The sequence below is a fragment of the Carcharhinus amblyrhynchos genome, chromosome 23 (genome assembly GCF_965287045.1).
Source record: "Carcharhinus amblyrhynchos chromosome 23, sCarAmb.v2.hapA, whole genome shotgun sequence".
NCBI classification, from domain to species: Eukaryota; Metazoa; Chordata; class Chondrichthyes; order Carcharhiniformes; family Carcharhinidae; genus Carcharhinus; species Carcharhinus amblyrhynchos.
Window position 1 is genome coordinate 40,792,258 of NC_137346.1, and position 23,114 is coordinate 40,815,371.

The following is a 23,114-nucleotide window of genomic DNA, read 5'->3' on the forward strand; positions in this document are numbered from 1 at the left end:
CTTCACTCAAAGGGTGGTGAATCTCTGGAATTCTCTGCCCGTTGAAGTGGTGGAGGCTACCTCGCTAAATATTTTTAAGACGCGGGTTGATGGGTTTTTGATGAGAGAGGGGATTAAGGGTTATGGGGAGAGGGCGGGAATGTGGAACTGAGCCACGACAGATCAGCCATGATCTTATTGAATGGCGGGGCAGGCTCGAAGGGCTAGTTGGCCTACTCCTGCTCCTATTTCTTATGTTCTTATGTCCACCTTGCGAGATCTTTGCTGAAACCACTGTCTATGCTTTTGTTACTTGTGAACTTGACTATTCTAAATATTCTCCTGGCAGGCTTCCCATCTTCGATGCTTTTGTATTTAATTCATTCAAGAGACAGGCATCGCTGGCAACACCAGAATTTCTTGCCATTCCTCAATGTCCTTGAGGTGGCAGTGAGTCACTGTTACCATTTGTGGGGAGAAAGTTCTTCCATGGAGCTGCTGGGGAGGGAATTCCAGAATTTTGATCCGGGGACAATGAAGGAATGGCAATATCTTTTCAACTTAGGAATGTGTGTGCTAGGGAACTTGCAGGTGCTGCATCTAACTGCTGTTCTCGTCCTTTTTGACGGTAGAGGTTGCTGGTTTGGAAGGTGCTGTCGAAGGAGCCTTGTTGAGTTACTGTAGTGGTAGATGCTGTAGACATGATATGCCACAGGAGGAGGGAGTGAATGTTGAAGGTGCTGGTTGGACTATCAATCGAGTTGCTTTGTCCTGTGTGGTGTTGAGTTTTGAATGTTATTATGGAGAGTATCCCAGACTTGACTAGATGGTGGAAAGGCTTCGGGAAATCATGTGTTGAAACACCTGCAATGAATGCCTAAACTTCTGATCCACTCATCTAGTTACAGTGTGTGTATGGCTGATGCAGTTAACTTTCTAGTCAGTGGTGACCAATTGTTGATGCTTGGTGTTTTATCAATCGCAATGCTGTTCAATGTTGGGAGGTAGGTGGGGGAGGGTGATTAGACTTTCTCTTGCTGGAGATAGTCATTGTCTGACACTTGTGCCACACAAGTGTTACTCGTCACTTAGCAGTCTGACTCTGAACATTCTCTTAAATTTTGCTGCATTCAGGCAAGGACTGCTTTGTTCTCTGTAGGGTTGTAAATAGAATTGCACAATGCAATGATCAACAAACACCCTAACTTCTAAACTTACGACGGAGAGATAGTCATTGATAAAGCATTTGGAAGCATTTTGGCCGGGTGTTGAAGCTCATTGGTCCTTCTAATAAAAAAAGTTTCTTTAGTTAATTAAACGAAAGCTGCTGTCTTGAGATTTGAACTCGTGCTTCCAGATCATTAGTCCAGGTTGCTAGTCCAAAGACACAACTCTTAGCCTTCCATAAACATGTACTCAGCCAAAGCTCTGCCACTTCCAACTCGTATCAAATCTCCTTCACCCATTATTCCGAAGCCCAGTGACTACTTCGGCTCCCAAACCATCAACGCTTTAATTTTAAAATTTTCATTTTTGTTTTCAGATCTTTCCATGGACTCATACCTCCCCATCTCCTATTCTATCCAGCCTCAGAAATCTCAGAGCCTATACCATTTTATTCTCTTGCTCATCTGCTATTTTAGATGTTCCACTATATGTAGCCATGATTTCATTTGCTTGTGCTGTAAGCTCTCGCATTTCCTTATTAGTATGTCTGCTTTTCTCTCCTTCTTTAAAACTCTCTCTTCATCTAAGCTTTTATCATCCGTTGTGATGCTGCCTCATCGAGCTCAGTTCCCAATTTTGTTTGATAATGTTCCTGTCTTGGGAGATTGCATATATAAGGTGCTACTATCCGTGTGAAGTCTGCACGTTCCTCTATGTCTGCATGAGTTTCCTCCTGGTGCTCCGGTTTCCTCTCTCAGCCCAAAGACGTGTAAGTTAGGTGGAGTGGCCATGCTAAGATGCCCTTTAGTGTCCAAAAATGTGTCGATTAGAGAGTTAGTGGGATAAATGTGTGGGGTTATGGGGATAGGGCAGGAGGTGGACCTTGGTAAGATGCTCCATTGGAGAGTTGGTGCAGACTCAATGGGCTGAATGGCTTCCTTCTGCACTGTAAGGATTCCATGATTAGATAGCTGTTGTTGTAATAAAAAGGCATTAACATTTCTCACAGCTTTCTGTCAAATTCACTGACCCCATCTTCTCCTCAGCTCTTAGACTGCGTGAAGAGCTTTCTTCCTATGTATTAATTTTAAAACTAAAATTGGTACATTCTGCCATAATCAAACTTAACTTTCCTGCCACTAAATCACCTTCATATAATATGCTGAAAAATAAAATTACATAGCGTTATAATTCAATTGCTTATTATGTATCAAACTATGACTGATGTCAATATTCACTTTCCAAATTAAGTCCATTTTACACAGAGCACAGCAGCTTGAAGAACTTGACAGAATAGTGAATATATAAGACTAGTGTTGCACAGTGCTGCCTAATTAAATTATGATCCCATGACATGCTGTACTGTAAAAATATAGAACATTCATAAAGCCTGGCTCTGCACTTTGTTTGACAAGCCCCATTAAGTGTTCAGTATTACATGCAAAATTATATAATTTAAGGTTGACATTTTTGCCTCAGCCCATCAGGTTCAACCGGACTGATTTTTAATGTCTTCCAGAAGTGCAAAGCAGTAATTAAAATGCATTGCGAAGTACGTTCCCCTATGCACAGTCACTGTTGACGTTTAACTCCAAGTAAACCTGATTTGCTCGTACATTAATCCAGTCAGGCGATAGCTGAGAGAATGCTAATTTCTATCCGGAGAATTAGAAGTCTAAATTCCAGGGAGCCCTCTTTTGCATATGTACTCATTCATGCAAACCACAGATATTAGTAGTGAAGGTTGATGTGGCTTGCTGTATTTTGGACAAACGCAAGAGAACAAACTCTTGCCATACGTGCAGCTAATCTAATTGGCTTGAGTGGGGGATCTCATTGTGTCCTATTTAGTGTGCTGTTAACTGATTTCTCCAGCTTAAAAATGGATGCTTGTAAATTGCCAGGTTTGTGAGCTGATAACGGTTTGGCAAGGGCAAAGGGGCACCTGGGACCTTGCTGAGTAACTGGACCAACTTAACCACTGAGATGCAGGGACTGGGAAAGAAACAAATGATGGAGAGAGCAAATAGGAATTGAGTCAGGTACAGAAAAAGAAATAGAGGGGTAAAGAAAGATTGGGTTGAGAAAATGGTAAAAAGAAATAGAAAAGAAAAATAATGCTTCTTAAATAAAAGTTCTGAATTTATTATTGGAGTAATGAGTTTAAGCAGTTCCCTGTCTGGGCTGGAGAGATTAGCAAATTCTAGCTCGAATTTAGTTTGAGCGTAATGTGCAAATTCACTAAGTTCTTAAAAGGGAAGGTTTAGAGTGAGTTGCTGTTTTCATGCCTCTAATGGTGGAGTGGGTAAAATCATCCAGCAATTTGAGGATTCACAATTCACATGGTATTTCTTCCTTGCCACAAGTTTTTGAATCAACACACAAGTAAGTAATATTAAACTTTCTGGTAACTTGGCAACAAATTTTGGAGCATGAAGTGGCACAATTTCTTTTGAGGAGCGTCTAGAACTAAAGTTGGTCTCAAATTCATATCAATTTTTGATGCCCTAATTATTTTATCTACAAAACTGTGAAATATTCCCTCTGAGTACTGAAAATTTAGGTCTGATCTAATTTGGGTACAGAAATTAATTAAAACAATTTAATAGGATAGATTTGTGAGACTGTTTTGTCTGATTAGGCAATCAAGAATAAGGGCTCATAACCTTAAAACAAAAGCTTGACCATTCATTGGTTGCATTTGTACGATTACATTAGATGTACAGCACACAAACAGGCCATTTGGCCCAACCACTCTATGTCAATGTTCAACTTGAGCCTCCTCCCATTCTTCCTCATCTAACACACTCAGCAAAACCCCCCATTCCCTCTCACTCATATTTATCTAGCATTCGCATAAATGCATATATACTGTTTGCCTTGACTATCCCCGACAGTAGTGGGTTTCCAGATTTTCATTACGAGGTTCTTCTCATTTTCCCATTGCTTTTCTTGGGGACTAGCGGTGGCCTCTATTTATACCCTTTCCCACAAATGGAAATATTCTTTCTGTATTGACACTATCAAAAACTTTCATAATTCTCGAAGCTTCCACTGGGTCCACCTTCAGCCTTCTCTTTCCACAAGAAAGTGACCCAGCCTGTTCACCCTTTTCCTTAGGGTCATTGTTCCAGTATCTCAGTTGTATATATTTTTTGCATCCTTGCATGTTATACAATTCTGGTATAACATGACCAGAACTGCTCACAGTATTCCAAGTTTGGTCTAACCAAGGTTCAATGCAAGTTTAGCATAACTCTTCTACCTATCCATTCTACCCTTTCAGAAATAAACCCAAGTGCTTAATCTGCTTTTTTTTTTAAGGGCTTTATTAACCTGCTTTGTTATATTTCATGATTTGCGTATTTGGACCCCCGAAATTCCTTTGCTTCACTGCCCCAGTTAGATCCTTATTTTCCATGTGTGACCTTCCTACCTAAAAGTAATACTTACCAGAACTGAAATTCATTTGCCTATGGCAAGTTAGGAAGTACCTCTTTCCACAAATTTGTGGTAAACGGGAACTCTCTACCTATAAAAAGCTGTGAATGCGGAGAGTCAACTAAAATCTTCAAAATTGAGGTAGATATATTTTTGTTGAGGAAGAGTATTATGGAATTTGGAAACAAGGCAGGAAAATGGAGTCAACATATAAAAGAGCATGATCTAACTGAAGGATAGAACAAGCTTAATGGGCTATTAACTCCTGTTTCCCCGCCCCCCAGGTACTATGGCTAATCAAATCAAATGGAGGGAACCACAGTAAGTCTATATTGGATATTGGGCTAGTAACAATCTCTGATGAGGATAACATGTTTGGATTTTTCTTGTTCAGTGAACAATTTGTTCTCGTCTGTGGGATTATTCCAAGAGAACAAAAAACTATTTAGCCTGTATCAAACATGGAAATTACCATCTAGCTCAATGGTTTATAACCTTTCATATGTCACTGCACACCTTGATATCTCCAAAAAATTTTGAAGTACACCTATTTTCTCTGAACTGCCTTCTAGCAAAATACGTTTTTACCTCTAAAACGTCCAAAATACATGTCAAGCCACCATCTAATACAATTTTCATTAGTTTGAGAAGTTTACAATGAAAGCCTTATCACAAGGTGCACAACAAATACATCTCTTGAGCCCACATCACTCCGCTCCTTGCAGCCCATTCTTTAATTAACAGTGAAGTTACTGTGAAAATTTCCTCGTGGCCACACTTCAGCGCCAGTTCAGGTACATTAAGGGAGAATTTAGCATGGCCAATGCACCAAATTAGCACATCTTTCTGACTGCAGAAGGAAACTGCAGCATCCAGAGGAAACCAACACAGACCCACAGGGAGAATGTGCAGACTCCACACAGACAGTGACCCAAGCCGGCAATCAAACCCAGGTCCCTGGTGCTGTGGGGCACAGTGCTAACCACTATGCTGCCTATTGGAGACCGTTTCTTGTTTTGTTTAGCTTTATTGGTTCCTGTTTCTTACCTCGTTCATTTTTCCATACTGTTAACTTTGTTTTTAAACTTCTCCCTGTCTTATTTTGACCTTGCCCTGTCTCCCTCACTTCTCATGCCCTTCTTGAGTTTTCACGATTTGTGCGGGCTCATGGGACCTTTGTCTTCAGTCTCAAGTCATGTGCATGGGCCTGACCAATATAAAAAAAATCTATCACGCGCAGCTCTTTCCCAGCTGGCGCTGGAGGCCTGGGGTTTGTGAGATATTGGAGATACTGACCACAGAGCTGAAGATGAAAGTTAATTTTAATTACTTGAATTTTGAATCTTTTTCCTGGCACACTCAGCTCATCAGTTAGCAAGTACTTCATCAAAGATAGCTTCACAATCCGTACACTTCTTTTTGTAGCGCCATTTGATGCTGGGTGGCATGGTGTTACTAATGTCTGTTTGGCTCCATTCTCACTCAGAAATATTTCAAACTCTTCCGACATAAACTGTGGACTATTATCTGAAACCAACACCTCTGACAAGCCACAAACTGCAAATCAATTTCTCAAAACCTTAACAGTTTTTGTTACTTGTGGTATGTGGCATAGGCTCAACATTTAACCATTTGCTATGTCAATCGGCAATGATATGGCAGTCTCAAGGAACAAGAGTAAGTAAGCAATTTTAAGTAATACATATTTTTATTTTGGGTATTAGAAATAATTAAAGTTTATGCTTAATGTGTGCGCTGGCCAAGGGTTGAAACTTCAGTTAGTTCACAAGAACTAAAGGTCCTGCATGACTGTGGGTTTTGGTTTCATTTTAAATTGTGCTTGCATTGTACTTATAGGGTTTACAATATGAAAACAAAGATTTCACAGCTCCCAGTTAAAGACAGCTGGAAGGTGCAGACCTAATGATGTTGGATACTAAGAGGCCAGGCATCTAAAGTGACCCTAAGGTCAGTGACACCTTAATAGAGTCTGTTAAGTAGTGGTGTTCTGTTGGCATGGCTGGCTTCCTGAGAAATCGTGTGGAAGCTTGATTGCATCTAAGGGCAACCCGAGGCAAAAGAATACTGAAGGAGATTGAAATTCTGGCAGTGGATTATTGGTTGAGGCATCCAGGAGAAAATGTTATTTGGGAACAGATTCTAAGGCTTTTTTTTAGAAAAAGAGAGAACAGTTTGGAAACACTCTTGGGAAAGTCAGAGATCCAGTGAAACCAGTTGGTTCATGGTGTGATAATCATCTGGAGGGGGTTGATGAGGAAATCCATTAAAGTTATGCTGGCTGGAGTTTACCACTTGGTCCAGATGTGGTGTATCTGACCACAGTTGGCCTGTTGGTTTATAGGGACTGTGTACTTATCGAGAACAATATGGTATGAGATATATTTTGTAAATTGCATGTTACCTGTAAAAAATTTGTGTACATCTGAGAGGATATAGGTGGGGTGAAGGAATATTATAGTCAAACCTTTTGCATTTAATAAATGTTTTATTCTTTTGTTAGAAGTTAATTGGCAGCCCTGCGACTCATCCACGTCTCTAAACAAAAAATTAAATCTATGGTCTATTGAGTCTGGGACCTGACCATCCAATAATAACATCCAGGACTGTAACTGTACTCTTCCCTTCCACTCCAAAGAACGTGACATGTTTGTTCCCATGGTTTTCTCGTGTCTGACTACAGAATGAAAGGAATCTTCATTGGATCATTTCTCATTCCGAGACACGCTGCAACTTTTTGCCAACTCTTCAATATCTCTATCTACCTTTGCATATCAAAAATTGCTTCTTACTAATATTCTCATGCAATCTACTGCTGAATGCTCTTGATGAAGTTCCTCTAACAATCTCTCTCTAAACCGGAATAATGATTCACAAGCCCACTCCTTGATCTGTAGTCAGTTAATTTCTGTGTGTTTGATTTCTCATCACCATGTCTTAGGTTAGTCATTCATAACATAATTGAGCACGTTCTTGAGCAAAACTTCCTTGCAAGTTTCTTCACTCATTTCTCTGGTAGGCACAGGCTTGTCATTTGTGTATATAAAGTCATTCCTGGTAATTCAGTAGCTAAAAACGAATCTGGCTTCACTGGAAATTCTGAAAGGAGCCCAAATGTGCATGATCTGTTGACATATGCTATTTAATATATTTTATGAATGGTTAATTTAATAGTTTGGTCCTCCACGATTAAAGTTCATTTTGTGCTCTCTTAGCACTTTCTCAATGACAGACTGACTCCTATGAATCTCAGCTCTGAATCACTTGGCTCACTTCAACTGTATTTTCGTAAGCCAATTTGTTTCCATTAGGGAGATTGTATTCACTCCTGCCGCTACCAATGGAAGGTAATAAAATGAATCATTATATTTCACTCTAGCGCTAACTTTGCCAAACACTGAAATACTGGTATTGAAATAACTAGTCAGTTTCACACCAGGGAATAGGACTTAGGGACTGCTTGGATTCTCCAGCTGAGATAACAGATATGATAAAAGCATCAAGGATATAAATTGTGAATCTCCGACTTTCATTTTTACTGTGGACCCTGGAATGATGTCTTCAGCCTTTCTATTCTTTGATGTGTTTTTCTTGTTCTCTGCCCAAATATAAATCTTGATCTTCCTGCTCGATATCAACTTCCACATCTATCATATTCAAGGATTTCAGACTCCTGAACTAGTTTGATGTTATAATGTTTGGTTAATTGTATGGATACAATCTGGAGTTTTGCCATGTCTTAGACAATTACTGTTTCCTCTACTCCTGCATGCCATCTCAATATGACTGATTTTCCCACAGGCATAGCAATTTGACTGGAAACAGTGATGTTTAAATGCTTGGTGACTACCCTGGCAGTGGTAAGATCTAAATTTCTGACCGGGTCTGTGAAGTTTGCCTGGATTTCGTTGAAATCTAATGGATCTCCTTCCCTGCTGATTCAGAAAAGGATTTCTTATATTTTGTGACAATGTCTGTCATTTCCAGGTGCAAGCCTTCTTCTGAGCCAGCTCATTGCCTTGTGGCGGTGGATGGAGTGCCTTGTCTTGGATGGTGTTAAGCTTCTTGAGTTGGAGCTGCACTAAGTCAGCTAAGTGCAGAGTATTCCATCATCCTCCAGATTTGTGCCTTGTAGATGGTGCACAGACTTTGGAGAGTCACAAACTGAATTACTCGCCACAGAATTCCCAGGCTTTAACCAGCTCTTGTAGCCGTAGTATTTATATGGTCGGTCGAGTTAATTTTCTCGTAAACGTCTGGGATATTGACAGTGGGGGAAATCAGCGATGGTAATGCTGCCGAGCATCAAGGAGTAATGCTTAAATTCTCTCTTGTTGGAGAGACACAAATTAGGGAAGGTTTAGAAAATGTTGGCCCATTCCCACTATGAAATAGACATTTCCAATCAGCAGATGGAGAAGATTTTTATCATCAATCTGGATTGGACTGAATGAAGACTAAAGACTGGTTTCTTGCCTTGTTGCATTCTCTCAATCTCCCTTTTCTAAAGAGCAAAACCCACAATGAGACAGCAGGTAAACAGCCATGAATTTAATATTGGTTAGCATTTTACAACAGTTTGCCAGTTACAGCAAAACAAAAAAATGCACTTGATAGAAGGAAAATACAGCAACACACCTACTACACAAACGTAACGACATTCATCGCGTGCTCACATGTAATGCAAGATCGGTAATGCAAATGGCTGTTACATGTGAGTGAGCAACTTTTTTTTTATTTCAATTACAATAAAGGGTCTAATATGAGGTTTCTAAGGTCATCCCAGTCTTTAGAAATAAATCTAAAATGGATACTTTACACTGTACTGGATTTAAGGCTGGTTAAGTCTCCACATTTATGTACATTGGGCACAAACCTAACAAAGTTCACTCTACAGTGCATTAACATGAGGATCTTTCTTCATCTGCGTAATCAGTATCTCCAACTGACAGAAGCACTTTCCCCATGTACCGATTAAAGAGCCTAATTATAAACGTGGACTGATTTTTTTACTCCACTTCTCAAGTTTGGTTTCTTGGCTCAGAAACTAAATTGTAGAAATGCCCTTTTCATGGAAATGAAAGCCCAAGGTTCCTTCTGTGGCTCTGTCTTGGTTATTATTCCGGGAGATGCACAGAAATGCCCATTATTAAAAATATATTCAGGTGAACTTTTAACAGACATTCATCCGTTTCCCTTTTTAATCAGTCAGGCAGCTAAGATGTTCCTTTGCATTCACATGAGGCAGTCTATCCAAAGAACGCTGCAACCAATTCCACCTTATTTTTCCACTGTGCTGCACCATCTCCGCCACCACCTCCCACTCCCCTCCATCACTCACATGCTCCTCAAGGCATCTCATTCTTACTACTTTTGAACTTAAAATAACTCAATATAAATGATTTTCAGCAAAAGTTATCTTTAGTTAAGTTGTACAGCGTCATGCATGATACATCTGCCACAAACTGTGCTCGTTCGAATTGTAAATTCACTTATTTAAACATTGAGCAATTTTTCTCCGATCGTTAAACTGACTTGAAGAACATTCTGTCACAATTCGGAGAACTGGATATTTCAACTGACCCAGCATTCAGTTAAGTAAATTTTGGGCCCCAACACTCAATTTTCACCCAAATGATATTAAACCCTTGACTTACGTTAACCAATGAAACTCCATACACAATTGGACCTTTTTCCATGTGTGATTCCTTCCTGGAGTTAACTCTTTTAATATAGAATTAACTTATCATAGAACAGAATGATAATGTTACAGCCCTTCAAATGATGATGCAACTTCATTTTAATTACTGAGTTGCATAAATAACCACATTGAGGTACAAAACCTGCCAATATTACATTATTTGCCAATTTTATGTAATGATTAACTGAAAAGAAAATATTTTTCAGGATGTCTGATTTAGACTCATTGTTGTGAGATAAAGCAGCCCTACATTGCATTTCACTCCAATATCATGGACTGTGAGATACAAGCATCTTTAACTCATGAACAAGGCAAACAGCCCTTTTTATAGAATCTATTCTGTTGAGAGAGAAACTTGTTTGGTTTTGAGACAGTGCGTACTTAGCATTCACATAAAATGTTACAACAGTGCTGAGAGGCAATGCAACACGCCGCTTGCTCTCTACTTGAGAAAAATCCTCAAGACTGGCACTGTATCCCTGGTTTATTCTGACCTGTTAAGTTAAACTGGGACATAATTCTCTTTACTTTAAAAGCGGTACTTGGGAACCTGATGTTTCGATTATGTAGAAGGCAATCTTGACAGACAGACGGAGTTACGCGCGCGTGCGCGCACACACACACGCACACACACACACACACACACACACACACACACACACACACACGGAGCACATATGCAATATTAGTACAACTTAAGGAGATGATTTGGAGAAGTCCTGACAGAGAAGCTGTGGCGCCAGCTGTCAATTCTAACCATGGGGACAGCAATCAAATCAACAGTGATGATTAAAGTGTGAGGATCCTTTCAAGTGACAGCTTTGCTAATACTATCAATTGGAAAATGACTCAGTATTGCATCCATTAAACCATATTGTGGTCAATCGACTTTTATTGACCTCCTCTCATTAAGATAGCAGCACTGCAGAATACAACCAAACAAGCCTCTTAGCCACTGTTGTGAAATTGGGTAGAATAATTGTAGATTGAGAAGTAGAATGTTAGAATCTGGTGTTTATAAAATTGTAAAATGCAAAGAGGAGAAAGCATTGCATGGTCCTGCTGCTTTTGCTGTGCTCAGAGAGTTAATAAATGCCAGAACATAGAGAGAGCCAAAAGTGAAACATCAGAAGGCTCAGCAGCAGTTTAAATCAGGCACATAGATACCAGCAATTTGAGACTGATTTGAGTCTGATAGTTTTGGCAACTGAGGACCAATCCTATTGTGGGGGATATTGATATGTCATCACAGGTATAAAAGAAGAGGGCAATGGGACATAAGCAGAGACAGCAACTGCCACCTGCCCAGCTCAAAACTCTCAGCTGAAAGCGCCACCTTGATAGCAAGGTACTAAAGAAAGCAGTTCCAGACACAAGAATCAACAGAGAAAGCCCAGAATATTCTGGAAGATACCAAAACCTGGTTGTAATTTTGAGAGTGACTAAATTCTATTGTGTTGATGAATAGGAATTGCATTCATCTGAACAGTATTCAATTAGAGTTATGTTTTATTTGGTTTGTTAATAGTTTAGTTAACTTGTTCACTGTTAGATCAATAAATTGTTATTTGTTGACTTTAGAGTGTGTCGGGGTGATTTTGATTTAACCACTCAAAGTTGCTGAAGAGCAGATCGTACCACTTCACACTCACTTTTACAGATTATGAGGCGACGTACTCCTCTTTGAATGGTTAGGTGTTAGTTCTCAATGGGGTGGGGGTGAGAATCAACCTCTGCTTCATAACACTATTTGTTGTTTTTACATCAGTTAGCTTCAGGAATCAAGAGAATTGAGACTGCCAAAGTTGCTACACGAGAAGTATAATTTGGATACTGGAGGGAGGTTTTTCACATAGAGGGTCGTGGGGGTATGGAATGCACTACCAAGCAAGGCGGTGGAGGCAGGCACGCTGGACTTATTTAAGGTTTACTTAGATAGGCACATGAGTGAAACAGGGATGGAGGGTTATAGGAGACGGTTTTAAAAAGGGTCAGAGCCTCGGGACGATACTGGAAATATAATGCTGCATATTGATGTTTTGTCTCTTTTAATCCGCAGGTGTGTCGGTCCACCTTGTTGTCTAACGAGTGGCATGCACACGGTGGGTCGTGCGTGGGCTGCTCTTGGATGTTTCGAGAGTGGCCTAGTACTTTGCGTTGTTGTGTGTGCTTAAAACTGGACCAGCAGATGGGCACCACAACAGCTCAGTGACTATCGCTGCTAGCTGTGCAGATACATGGATTTGGGCCAGTGTCTGTGGGAGTTTGCGCATTCTCCCTGTGGTTGCGTGGGTTTCCTCCGGGTGCTCTGGTTTCCTCCCACACCCCAAAGACGTGCTCTTAGGCTGATTGGTGTAAGAAATTGCCCCTAAACTATTCTCCCCTGAATCTGGTTTCCAATGGGGGTACCATACGCATACACATGGGTCAAGGTAGGGGTAGGAAAATGCTTTTAAGATGGCGGCGCGGGCTCGTTGGGCCGAAGGGCCTGTCTCCCGTGCTGTGTTGTTCTTTGTTCTTTGGGACATACATGGTAATTTGGAGCATCTAGGCCACTTATATGGTGGAAAGGATGGTCTACTGAGTATGGCAGATAAATGTATCTCAAACTAAATGAGTCAGGGAAGCAACTTTTAGTCAGCAACTGCAAGATCCTTGGGACCTCATTGAACATATCAAATTAGATCGATTGGGTCTGCAATAAGAGCTTGCAAGTAATTAGTCAGAATGGAAAGTAAAGCAAATACTGCAGTTTTCCATGACAGAAATGCATGTCCTAAAAGACTGAGCAGTCAATAAATTTAGTAGTGAATTATTAAGGTCCCAATTGGAAAGCAACGAAGGCTTAATTGGTCATGATTTCCAAATGGGTTATAAAAAGACAGTATAAAGTGATCAGTTAATAAATCAAATGCAAATAGGTCACAATATCAGCTCCATTTTAAAAAAATACAACTGAACAAATGCATATGAACTAACACTATGCAATAGCACAAAACCTTTCCCCCCCATTCCATGTTATTGCATTTTTAGAAGTCATCCTTCAGGAAGTGATCAACATGTCCAAAGTTGGGAAAAGCCTGTTTCCCAGATGCTGCCTTTCAAGACTAGATCCCCATTTGCCTGGCTTCGGATTCAATTTTCTTCCCTTACCCGTGAGAAGAACCTCTTTGAATAATGGATATCCCCCAGTATGCCACTGAAAATCACAGTTTAATAGGACCACTGAAGTCACCAGGACGTCCTTGCATTTTTAAAATTGTCACGTGATGGAATCTGCACTTGCAGGACCAGTGGGGCAGTGTGTGTGAGCTGTTATCTGCAAAGATAACTTGTCAAATGTTCTGTTGGATGCACAGACTCTGATTTCAAAGTTTACACTTTTTGAGTCTGATCTGAACTGGAAGGGAGATTGCAACTTCTTTTTTCAGGGAAGCTACAACTAGTTGAAGTGAAATAAAAGACAGAGCCATCTAAACTGAGATGAACCATGGATCCCTTCAGTGCAGAAAGAGGGCATTTAGCCCATCGAGTCTGCATTGACTCTCCCAAAGACCATCTCAACCAGACCCTTCCCTTCATCCTATCCCCGTGACCCCACACAATTACCATGGCAAATCCACCAAACTGACACATCTTTTGACACTAAAGGAGCAATTTAGCATTGCCAATCCACGTAACCTGAACATCTTTGAATAAACCAGCAATACAGCGCAGGCAGGCTGAAGAAAATGAAGGCCAGATCCAGGAGCTGACAATATGGTGAGTATTTCCTATTTATCTCAACTAGGGAATTTCAATTGGTTGAAGCAGAACATTTATTTAAGTAATAAGAGCAGAGGCACAGGCAGGACTAGAGACATTAATTAAAATTAAATCAGTAAAGTGCGTAATTCATTAAATAACATAAAAGTGGCAGGGCAGGTCATGTGCGGCAGCTGCAGAATATAGGAATTAATAGATACTAGTGTGATCCAAGGTAAATACAGCTGCAGCTAAGTGTCCATGGCAGGAGGCACTTCGGCTCAGAGCCACTGAGCTACAGGTCAAGCTGCAACACATCATTGAGGGGGAAATTTACTTGAACATGTTGCTCCAGGAAGTGGTACACCCTTTAGAACAGGATTGTCTACGTCGTTCCATAGTCAGGGATAGGATGTTGCGAATGCAAATTAGGCAAGTATGGGGACTGCAAAGGTAAAAGTAGAAGAACTTTAGCCCTTGCAATTGTCCAACATGACCAAGGTTTTTGCAGCCTGTATCGATAAAAGTGGGGGCTGCAGGGTGAATGAGTGAACTGACCATGGTGTTGTGGTAGAGGGAAGGTATTTGGGGTGAGGGGGGAGTTAATAGGAATAGTCAGGGGGAACACTTCTCTGCAGCAAACAACACCAGTCCAGAAGATTGTGTTGCCTTCCTGGTTCCAAGATTCAGATCATCTGTTCTCGAGTGGAGAGTAACTTGCAATGGATGAGGGAGGATCCAGCTGTCATGGTCCAAATAGGCATCAACACAGGGCAGCAAACATTGGTAGGAGTTGATTATAGGCGACCAAATGGTAGTTACAATATAGGCACAGTACAAATCAGGAAACTAGAGATGCAAGTAACAAAAGGTTACAGTAATCATGTGGAACTTCAATCTACATATAGATAGGGGAAACCAAATTAACATTAATGCTGTGGAGGGTGAATTTCTGGAATGTAAACAAGATTATTTTCTAGTACAGTATGTTGAGGCACCAACGAGATCCAGTATGGTAAATGGCCAATTTATAATCTCATTGTAAGGGAACCTCTCGGGAAGATAATATGATAGAATTTTATATTAAGTTTGAAAATGATATCATTCAATCCAAAACCAGGGCCTTAAATCTGAACAAAGGAAACTCAAAGTCGGAGAGTAAAATTTAATGCAGTAGTTTGGGAATCTACATGGCAGACAGACAATGGCTAGCATTTAAAGAATTAATACATGGTTTTCAATAAATTTACATTCCTTAGAGGCACAAAAACTCAGCAGGAAAAGTGATCCAACTGTGGCGAACAAGAGAAGTTAAAGATTATATTACATCAAAGGAAGAAATTTATAAAGTCTCCAAAACAGGAGTAAGCTTGAGGACTGGGAGCATTTTAGAATTCAGCAAAGGAGAACCAAAAAGCTGAAGAAGAAAAACAGAATATAAAAATAGAATAGAGAGGGGCAAGGAGCAGGTAAAGGTGGCATGTCTCAATGGTTTACAGTGCACCAACACAGGTGGAAAGCTTGTACACAGACTGAAAAGACCAAATCTGAGGAATAGAGCTTTATATAACACGTCCTGAATTTAATCCTTATCGTTCTGGTACAGTTCTAGCAAATCTCACTGTGCTTCTTCCAAGGGCAATATAATTTCCTTTCAGTATTGTGCCCAAAATTAATTGCCCACAGGTCTAGACAGCCTCTTTCACAGGTGTAGACAAATCATGGCTTGGCAGGGTCAGTGATCCTGTGGATGTTGGGCAACATCTATGTCCACATTTACTGGTGGAGAAGTTAGATTCCTTTTGCAAAGGGAAGCAGTCTAGAAAAAAGTCTTTTTGATGCATACAATGGTTTTACATGTTATTTCTGTAATTAGTTCAAGTTCTGAACTCTATGGAGTATCTGCAATCTTGACAAGATAGTCAGATAAGTCAAGCCTACAGGGAGTGATCAGTGCGAAAGCTCTGCATTTTGAGATGACTGCAAATACATATAGGTACCTCATCAAAGCCTCAATTGCTAAGAAGTCAAACTGCAGAACTCTGTACACAAAACTTTTCTCTTTGAAGTAGGAACCTCTGACAATGCTCCCACAGTGTGATGTGGAAACAGACACATTTTGATCGATGATGTTCCCTGGGAGAATTTTTCCATATTCAGACATATCGTTATCTTTCAGAACCATCCCTGAATGAGGAACCCATTCAAAATGCTGAGATTTAATATGCATAATGAATTCTGAAATATCTGGAGCACTCCCCTGCTCAGGGTGAATCCTTTTGTTCATCAGATAACAACGTATCTAACAGATAATGACTGAAATTAATAACCTCTGAATTTACCAGCATCACAGTAAAGGCCCGACAAATACCCAATCAAATTCGCCTGCACAGCTTCAAGGCTGTGCAATTATGCTGGGCCTGTAGTGCAAAGCTGTCCTCAATTTGGCATTAATTGGCAATTATAGACAGACCATAGGTCGTGTTACAGTGTGAAATGGCAAAGAAAAGCAAAAATGGTATGCAGTATTAAGAAAATAAATAGTTACACATTTATATAGCACTTTTCCCAACCTTAGGGCATCCCAAAGCACTTTATAACCAATTAAATACTTTTCAAGTGTGGTCACTGTTGTAACGTGGGGAAATGTGGCAGCCAATTTGCACACACATGAACAGTAATGTGAGAAAGATCAGATGATCTGTACGAACAATGTTGGAATAAATATCGACAAGGATATCAGAAAGAACCGTTCTTTGAAACAGGATAGGATTTTAACATCAGCCTGAGGGTGCAGATTCACTTTAATGTTTCATCAAAAGGATGGCACCTCCAATTGTGCAGCACCCTCACAGTTCTGGAGAGGAACTACAATCTAATACTTTCCAACTCCAAGGCGGTTGCGTTAGCACCGAGTCACAGCTGCAACCACAGTGGTACATGCCTGACATTGGAAAAAAGAGCTGTCCATATCATGTAGTGGAAATCTGGAAACTATTACAGAAAATGTTATTGAAGCTAGACTGACTGAAATTTGCAAAACTAAAATAGATTTTTATTGGTATTAGGTGATATGAGTAAATAGGAGTTAGATAGAGATCTGCCATTATCTGACTGAATGTCTAAGGGAATGTTTGTGGAGTTTGCACATTCGCCCTGTGTCTGCATGGGTTTCCTCCAGACGTTCCAGTTTCCTTCCACAGTCCAAAAATGTGTGGGTTAGGTTGATTGGCCTTACTAAATTGCCCCTTCACGTTAGGGGATTAGTAGAATAAATATGTGGAGTTGCGAGGATAGGATCTCGGTGAGATTGCTGTTGGTTCAGGCTCAATGCACCGAAATGGGGCAGCACAGTGGTTAGCATTGCTGCCTCACAGCGCCAGGTGTCCAGGTTCGATTCCCGGCTTGGGTCACTGTCTGTTTGGAACGTGCACGTTCTCCCCACGTCTGCATGGGTTTACTCCAGGTACTCCAGTTTCCTCACACATTCTGAAAGAAGTGCTGGTTTTGTGCATTAACCCGAACAGGCACCAAACTGTGGCGACTAGGGGAATTTAACAGGAACTTCATTGCAGTGTTAATGTAAGCCTTACTTGTGACTAATAAATAAACTTTACTTTTCTGCGCTGTAAGAATTCTATGATTTTGTGAAATCTGACATTCTTACCAGGTCTGGCTAACATATGATCTGACCCTCAGCAGTGTGGCTGACTCCTAACTACCTACTGAAATGGCCTTCTCAAGGGCAATAAATGCTGGTTTTGCCAGAAATGCTCATCAACTGTGAATGAATAAAATAATTGAAAGGTGGAAGAGGTTCAAGGGGTTGGCTGGCTACAGCTGTTCCTATAAGCCTTGAACAGATCCAAGTAGAAGGAGCTTTCTTTTGTATCTAAGAATGCAGTATTTGGCTTGGAGTATGTGGCACGGAAATAGAAAGTGTTCTACTCCCTAGAATAAAATGTTATTTCCTTCTGGAAGTGTATAAAATTTATGCACTCGTTGCAGGACAGGGCCCAGTGCCACTATCATACTCATCCACTGACAATGTGCCAGTTTAGCAATTCAGTAGGAGGTGACATTTTGAAACCACTTTCTGATGTATAACAGCATTGACCCTGGTGCTTTGTTTTAGGTTTCACTTTTAACTCGCAGATGCAGGCCAAACCTTAAATGGGGAGCCATGAATATTCAGTAGAGAATTTGATGTCTATTTATTCTTTCGCTGCTCACGAGTGTATCCTTTCAATGATACTTATCCGAAAATGAAAAGCCAACAGCACTTCACAGTAAGTGCAATAATGGTTAAGTGAAATTAAGTAATTAGAAATTAATGAGCAAGTTAGATACCTATTCAGTGTGGAAGAAAAATAAAAGCTGATTCATGGGTATTTTGTAATGCAAATAAATGCATGTTTGTTATTACATTGGCTGGGCTCATGTGTTCAATCTAGTTTGACAGCTTTGAAGAAGGCCTTGAGTTTCAGGGGGCTGTAATAACTTTCTGGAAAATCCATAGTCAGCCAACTCTTTTCACCACCGAGACAGACAATTAGGCAAAGGTAAATGATTAAGGTACATGACCCTGAACTCAGCGCATGCCCCACCACCCCAAACATCTCTCAGCTGCCACCTCCCTCCCCTTCAACCCATCACCCCTTAATTTTCTCATCTTTCTCTCATGGTTATGTACAGTTTGGCGATTGCACTACACACACCTAGTCATCCTTCATGTTCAGCTCCAGAAATGGAGTATGAGCAAGCTGTTCAAACCCTCTGAGCTAATGTACCCCCAAGGTGCATCTGTACTGCATTCAACATCAGACACATTTTCCTTCAAGAGGTTACTGGGGCAGGGTGATGAAGTGCACAAATCTAATACTTTTCCTCATTAGCCCAGGGATACTGACAATGACTTTTGAAGCTCCTAACACCACCCAAAAACTCAGCGTTACTTGCGTGACCAGATATCTAAACTCTACTTTAGGTACACTTATTGAATAAATCTTGATGGTGAAGCACACTCTTACCGTGTAGTTGGGGTTTCCAGGTTGAATTCGCAGTTCTGCCAGCATCCAGATCCCATTGGTTAGCTTCAAGGATTGGTACAACATATCTTGCCCTTCCACATTCCTCTTTGCAATGGTAAACACGTTGCTATTCTGCAATTTATTGGATACCATGTCTGAAAAAAAAAGAAATTGCACCAGTGAACAAAGTAGCTATTTTACTAGTTAATTTTTAGTCTTGAACTGACAGCTATTTCTCGACAGCATATTGATGATTGGCTGTTTCTAAACATTCTTGAGACCAGGCCCTTGGTGAACTTTTAGATCCATTTTTGTTGAGTAGGTTCCCTACCTGTTCAGTTGAACTAGCTACTGTTTTAGAGGAAACACAGACAAATAAAGTGAAGTACAGAGATTTGCACACGCAAGTCTAGCATTGAAACTCTGACTGCCATACAACATGAATTAGATATAGGAGTGGAATTTTACAGCCCGTCCTGTTGGCAGGTTTTTCCAGTCCTGCCCCCGCCATGCTGGGATTGTAAAATTCCACCCGAGGATTTCTGAAGCATAACATTGCTGGAATATCAACAGATTTTTAGCTGCTAACCTGATTATTGCTCCAGTGGTATAAAAAGCCAATTGAGGTAATAGTAGAGGGTTACAGTTCTTGAGGTCAATTAAGAGAGAAATTCTAGGTTTCATGGTAACGAACCTCTTTGTTTTTGATTTTTAATTTTTTAAAAATCCATATTACTTTAAAAGTGAATTACAGAACCTGGCTGGTGCACAACTTGAAATAGTGAATCTACATTGTATAGCATCTTTAAATTGAATATACGTACTGAAGCAAATCAAACACAAATTCCACATTTAAAGACTGTTTATTGCGCACTATTACTTGAATAAGTGGCCTGCTCCCAATTTTAACACAATTCACGGTAAGGTGCGGCAGAGTTAGATCATGTCATAGGAGTAGGCCACTTGTACTTAAGTCTGATCCACGAACCGCTAAGAACATTGCTGATCCAATTGTGGCATCAACTTCAGTTTCCTGCCTATCCCCCATAACTCTAAACTCCCTTGTCAATCAAAGATCTGTCCAATTCAGTCAATATATTCACTGACTGTCTCCACTGCTCTCTGTGGAAGAAAATTCCAAAGACAAATGACCCCCTAGACAAGAAATTCCACCTGGCTGGAAAAGATCTGAGTGGGCTGAGTTAAATGTCAGGGCAAATTCCACAACAGGTCTAGCGAAGACTTGGAAGAATCATGCCATCGTCTTCAAAGCCGAGCTGTGAAGCATTAAGGATATCTCAGTAAAATTCAAGATTAACGATAAAAGTCAGGCAAGATGCTGAAAGATTACATCAGTGCCGTACGCAATCTGACCTGAGGTAGAGGCAGAATTAGAGGGCTGGTCAAAACAGGAGCCCTCAAACCTGTTAATGTGAGTGATTGTATCCATGAAGAAAGATGGATCGGTACGTATTTGTGGTGATTTTAAAGCTACCAATCCTGTTCTGTGTACAGAGCAGTACCTTCTGCCTCTGATTGATTATTTGCTGGGTTGGGTGGAGTCCAACACTTCAGTAAAATGACCTTAGTCGGGCACATCTTCAGACGAACATGGATCTAGATTCATAACAATACTTGATGACTGTGGACACAAGGGGTTATTTTGATAAGACGTACGACTATTTAGCATTATTGCACAAATAGTGTTCCAATGTGCAAAGGATCAAATTTTAAGCAGATTAGGGGTCCAGTGTTACTTAGACGACATCTTAGTTACTGGAAAGAATGAAGAAGAATATCTCAGCAACTTAGATACCACACACCAGAGATTCAAGGAGTACAGATTGAGAGTCCAGAAACACAAAAGTGACTTTTTCCCATCTTTGATCGAATATCTGACTCATGTCATAGACAAAAAGGCACTGCACAAGTTGCCTTCGAAAGTCAAAGTCATTACTAAATCACCCGCACCTCCAAATGTCAATCAACTTTGATCTTTTTAGGGTTTACTAAATTATAAGTTTGTCTCCAATCTGGCTACTATTCTTAAACCCTTACACAACTTATTGTTGCGTAACAGAAAATAGAAGTGGGTGGATTAGTACGAGAAAGCCTTCAGACAATCTAAGGAGGCACTACTAAAGTCACAAGTTCTGACATATGGTGATTCAAACAGAGCCTTGCAACTGGCAGGCGACATGCCACCCTATTGGTTGGGGGGAGGTGGGGGGTGCGGTGGGGGCGGCAGAGATAGAGGGGGAGAGAGAGGGCGGGGAGAGGGAGGGAAAAAGAGAGAGAGAGAGTGAGAGGGGGAGAGGGAGAGGGGCGGGGGGTGGATTTGGGATTCCATCACTGGCAGGAACAGGATGCAGCGGTAAGCGTTGCTGCTGTCAGCGCACACATACATGATAAAGTAACGGCAGTTGGACTCTCCCGATTATCCTTACCCAACAATTTGTCGAACAGTTTCTGTGAAAACATTTTCCACTTTAAGCAAGTAGATAATACACCTGGAAATGCAGGACGAGTTAAGCAGCGTATCGGAAATGATCCGGTAATGTCAGGAGTTATGGATTCTCAACACACAAGTTTCTCCGGCATCGCTCGTGGTTAAGTGTCAACTACGCACTGTTCGATTTGCTTAAACCACCCAAGACAAGAGAAATTGTCGAGAAAAAAACAGCATAATCAGGTTATATGACGAGAGAACAAGATAAAATGTCATGTTTTTTGCCAACGTCAAGAAATTCTGGCAAGGAAGTATACTACAAGTGAAAAGTGGATACCTGTCATCATCTTAGCACTGACAGGACTAGTCTCCTACACTGTGCAAACCCGAGACCATGTAATCTGGAGGAGACATATGGATCAACTTTTGGCAACAAAGCCCAATCTGCCAGAGACAGAATCGACACGGCATCTACATCGAGCTGTGCCAAGAGAAGACTTGGACCTTCCCAACCACCTAACACTGGCTAAGCCAATTGGGGAAGACAGTATCTCATTCAGGAACACTTCAACATCGAGTCAATCTCAGAACACTATGGTCAAAACAACCACAGACGATGTCCAGACCAAGCCAAAGACACCAGAGGTTGCAGTAAACACTAAAAAAATGACAGATGAGGCTCACCAAAAACAACACAGAGAATAACGGCTTCTGGAACATCTGAACTATTGACTGCTGTTTATTAATTGTTCATATTGCTCATTTTGACTGTTGATGTTACTGGTGTCAGGAATATTTGATTCAAAGGGGGAGGAAACGTGTTGTGTATTCATGTTATTTCTCGTGGTTCCTTAATAGCAATTTTGCAGTAGAACAGGGGTACTTTAAGAGACTGATCATGTGACATCACTGACGACATCATTGGCTGCTTGCACAGGTAAACAGGCAGTCTTTCTTAGCAACTTCTAGTGTTAACAATAAAGCTCTGCAATTGTTTGATAGGCCTGCAACCTATCTTTTAAAACCACCATAACAACAATTTCTTTTGTGATAGGCATGGTCTTGTGGTTCTGGGATCACTCAACTCTGTCCATTATTTGCTTCTTCTGCTGTTTGATATGCCAAAGTCTTGTGCTGTAATTTCCCCAGGTTGACATTTCATTTCTAGGTATGCCTTGTGCATTTCCTACCATGTCTTTTCGTTGAAGTAGGGCTGACCTTCTGCCTTGAAGGTAATGGTAGAGTAGAGTTATGCTGGGCGATGAGGTTAGAGATTGTGGTTGTATGCAATCCTGCTGCTGCTGCTGACAGTCCATATGCCTCATGGATCCCAGTTGAGTTCTAAAGCCATTCCATTTAGCCACTGGTAGTGCCACATAACACAACAGAGAATATCTTCACTGTGAAGACAAAATTCACCTCCACAAGATCACAGGTTGTGGTCACTTCTACCAATACCATGGACACCTGCATTGGTGACAGGTAGATTGGTGAGGACCAGTTCAAGTAGGTTTTTCCCACTGTTGGTTCCTTCACCACCTGCTGCGTATACCCAGTCTAGCACTGTAAGGGGCAACGTGTGAAA

At 40.8% G+C, this 23,114-nt stretch overlaps 1 protein-coding gene across 2 annotated transcripts in view; it reads right to left on the minus strand.

Moving 5' to 3' along the window:
* The window catches only part of ap2b1 (adaptor related protein complex 2 subunit beta 1), a 272,901-nt gene that overhangs the window by 17,999 nt on the left and 231,788 nt on the right, over window positions 1–23,114 (minus strand). For both annotated transcript variants that reach the window (XM_080210859.1, XM_080210856.1), the window contains one exon: window positions 19,081–19,235. In XM_080210859.1, coding sequence (XP_080066985.1) covers window positions 19,081–19,235 — 155 coding nt within the window. The remainder of the gene's footprint in view (window positions 1–19,080; window positions 19,236–23,114) is intronic.